General features: G+C 46.1%; 1 protein-coding gene across 2 annotated transcripts in view; it reads left to right on the top strand.

The window, feature by feature from the left end:
* Window positions 1–1904, top strand: part of LOC107113643 (ankyrin repeat domain-containing protein 40-like) — a 7327-nt gene extending 5423 nt beyond the window's left edge. For both annotated transcript variants that reach the window (XM_015414994.1, XM_015414993.1), the window contains one exon: window positions 1308–1904. In XM_015414994.1, the coding sequence (XP_015270480.1) occupies window positions 1308–1904 (597 nt within the window). The remainder of the gene's footprint in view (window positions 1–1307) is intronic.
* Window positions 1905–3342: the final 1438 nt, after the last annotated feature.

The raw sequence follows: 3342 nt of genomic DNA, 5'->3' as shown, positions 1-3342 counted from the left end.
AGATCTGCCCTCACAGAGGAGGGAGAGCTTGTACCTGAAGGCGGGCTGGGGGGGGGCTCTGCAACTTACGTGGCTACTTCTTGCTCCTCGTGGCCCAACTAAAGGCTACTGGGAGCAGAGGGCGGGGCTTGTTGCATGTACCCGCCCCCTGGGCTCCTTACTGCTGAAGCTCCGCTCCTGTGCGCTTCCGCAGGAAATGACCCCTGATTGTAACTAATATGAATATGGAAGAAGAACTTAGGAAACTGAATTGAATTACGTGTAGCAGGTGTTACAAGATAATAGGAGTCAGAATAGGAAGTAATTCTTGTATAGTAATTAGGTATAATAGGAGTCAGAGGATGACCTGGAGAACACTTTCTAATAATAAAAGGTATAATAGATTGTTTGAAAATAGGATTACTATTTTGTATTATTGTTCACTATAGAAATTAATAAACTGTGAATGGGGGGGGGAGTTATCTACCAGGAATAGAGGATTTAAATACCATAATATTAATGCCATATTTGCAAAATTTGGAAAAAACTGACTATAGGAGATAGGGCTGCCAAGTAGGGGCGGGTGTCGGGGAAACCCCCGCTTTGGAGGCCCGATTTCTGCCGCCGCGGAATCGGGCCCCGGGGGGACTCCGCCCCCCGAAGTGCAGCGTGGCTGCGTCACCAGAGGTGACGCAACCACATCAGTCACGGTGGGGGCGTGGCCCCGATCGTCAGAGGGAAAACTCTATGGTTTTCCCTCCGATGATCGGGGCCACGCCCTCAACATGATCGATGTCACATGTGACGAGGGACGGCTCCCGGAGCGCGGCGAAGCTCCCCCACCGGTGAGTAAAATTCACTTGGCAGCCCTAATAAGAGAGCATTAGAATGGATGTGTTACCATCAACAATTAGGGAGGGTAGGTTTAAAAGACAGCCATATGAGGAAAGATTGTGCATCTGTAGGGATGGGAAGCCAGAATAGAGGGAACACGCTTTATTTAACTGTAAACTTTACCAAAATATTAGAGCCGCCAATATAACATTGATTTATAATTATTTCCCGGGGAGGAATATCAGATTTTACTTAGACAACCTCTTCGCTGATAAGAGACCAAACGATTACCCTAAATGTGGCAAAATTTGCTAGACAAGCTATAAGCCTCCGGAAGCAATTTGTAGAGGGAAGCATCTAATTGGCCTGTCGCTAGAACTCAGCCCCGATTTTTATTTTATATGTCTCAGTCTGAATGTATATTTGACTCACGTTGGGTAGTGTTGATTGGTCTCTGACAGTATTAAACTCTTGTTGTTGTTGTTGTACCTCAGGTCCAGGTGCCTGGCGCTGCCTTATTGCAACATGAAAAGTCTCCTCCTGTCGGGGACATGCCTAGACCATCCCACGCAAGATGCCTAGAACCTGCTCTCCAGAATGGTCGTCTTCCCCAAATGCCTGTTCCTCCAAATAGGATTTTCTCTGCTCCAGCTAAACCTAATCAACCTGAAGCTCAGCAACAGAACGGCTGTCGTGCAGGACCCGTTCCGGCATTCCAGCCCTTTTTCTTCACCGGGGCACTCCCCTACAGCAGTACGCAAGAACTGGTGCTGAAGGTTAGGATTCAGAACCGCGCTCTCAAAGAGAATGACTTCATCGAGATCGAACTGGACCGGCGAGAACTGACTTACGACGAACTGCTCCGAGTGAGCTGTTGTGAACTGGGGGTGGATCCGGAGCACGTGGAGAAAATCCGGAAGCTTCCCAACACAGTGTTAAGGAAGGACAAAGACGTTGCGAGACTGCAGGACTTCCAAGAACTGGAGCTGGTTCTGATGATGGGCGACGACGACTTTCTGTTCAGAAACGCGGCACCGACGTGGACTGAGAAGCCTTGTTATAATAGGAAAGCATCAAGGCTGACGTACTAACTGTTTAAATGACATACCTTAGTAGTAGTTAACTGTTAAACTTAGGATTTCGTAAGGGCTAATTCTACTTTACCTGGGAAGGCAGAGTGAACCTATGAAGCACACTTCCTTAGAAGCAGGATGAAAACACCAGGCTTCAATGTGCTTTGAGGATCTGCAAAATGCATCTGCAGGTAAATTTTTGTGCAAAACAATACTGAAATAACGGATGGTACGCGAAGGACTGATAAAGGGCCGTCTCTCCACACATCAGGATTTCTTGCAAGGGAATTACCCTTTCCTGGAACACGGTGGAGTTAAGAAGCTCTCAGGGAAAAGACTTGAATCAAACTGTTCTAATAACTGCTACTCATTAAAAATAGCAGGAGCACTTATACCGAAGGGCAGGACATGAACTCCATTTAATGGTCGTAACTGGATACTGAACTAGCAGACATGCCTCTTATACCTAGCTAGAGTTCACACGTGCTGCTTGAACAAAGAATAAGCTGCATTTCTGGGGAGAAGGAGGAGAAAGGAGAAATCAGGGTTCTTAGCCAACGGGTATGTTGGTATAATGAATCAAGGGCTGTGGTCACCGTATTCCTTTCCGCATTTGCCTGCCAGTCCGGAGTTTCTCAGTGTTTGAGTCGAGGCAATTTAAGCCCACAGATAAACAGTATCCAAATAACCTGGGGCAACAGCAGGCTGATACCGGGCTAACATTAAAAACCTAGTTGAAACTTATAATATACAAAAATACAGGGCTATTTTTGGACAGGAACGCACAGGAACGGAGTTCCAGCTAGCTCCCGAGTTGGCCACGCCCAGCAGGAACTCATTAGCATAATAGGCCACACCCAACAGCAGAAACGTATTAGGATTGGCTACGGTAGGGGTGTGTGGCCTAACATGCAAAGGAGTTCCTGTTACAAAAAAAGGCCCTGGGTTTTGACAACAAACAAGGTAAACAGAATAAGAAGCAAAAGGTGGGTGTGGCTGGATGACCACACTTCTGGTAACATGAGGGTGTGGCCTAGTATGCTAATGAGCTGTGTCATCAGGGGTGCTAATGAGTTCCTGCTGGGCTTTTTCTACAAAAAGAGCCCTGCAAAAATACATGTATTTATTAGAAAAGGAGAAGGCCTCACAGACATCTTTGTCTTCTGTCTTTAGATATTGCTGCTCTACCTTCCTTTTCTTGGTCCAATATTCACTGATTGGTTATCTTATTTTAATATGTATTAAAGTTACGTGTACCTCAATATTGTTGGACCTCTGAAGGGGGCCCCCAATAGGGCAGAAACGCGTCGGGTCATGTGTCTTTGCCCTTGTTTTGAGGCCACTTGAACTTTTTAACGAGGCTCTCATTGGGCCCTTATAGGTTTTTAAACTGTCTTTCTACTAAATACATGTGTTTTCGTATATTATAAGTTTCAACTGGGTTTTTAATATTGGC

The sequence above is a fragment of the Gekko japonicus genome, unplaced genomic scaffold (assembly GCF_001447785.1).
Source record: "Gekko japonicus isolate JY-2015 unplaced genomic scaffold, Gekko_japonicus_V1.1 scaffold5057, whole genome shotgun sequence".
Taxonomy (NCBI): Eukaryota; Metazoa; Chordata; class Lepidosauria; order Squamata; family Gekkonidae; genus Gekko; species Gekko japonicus.
The sequence above is the reverse complement of the archived record's forward strand: the minus strand, read 5'-3'. Positions and strand labels throughout refer to the sequence as shown.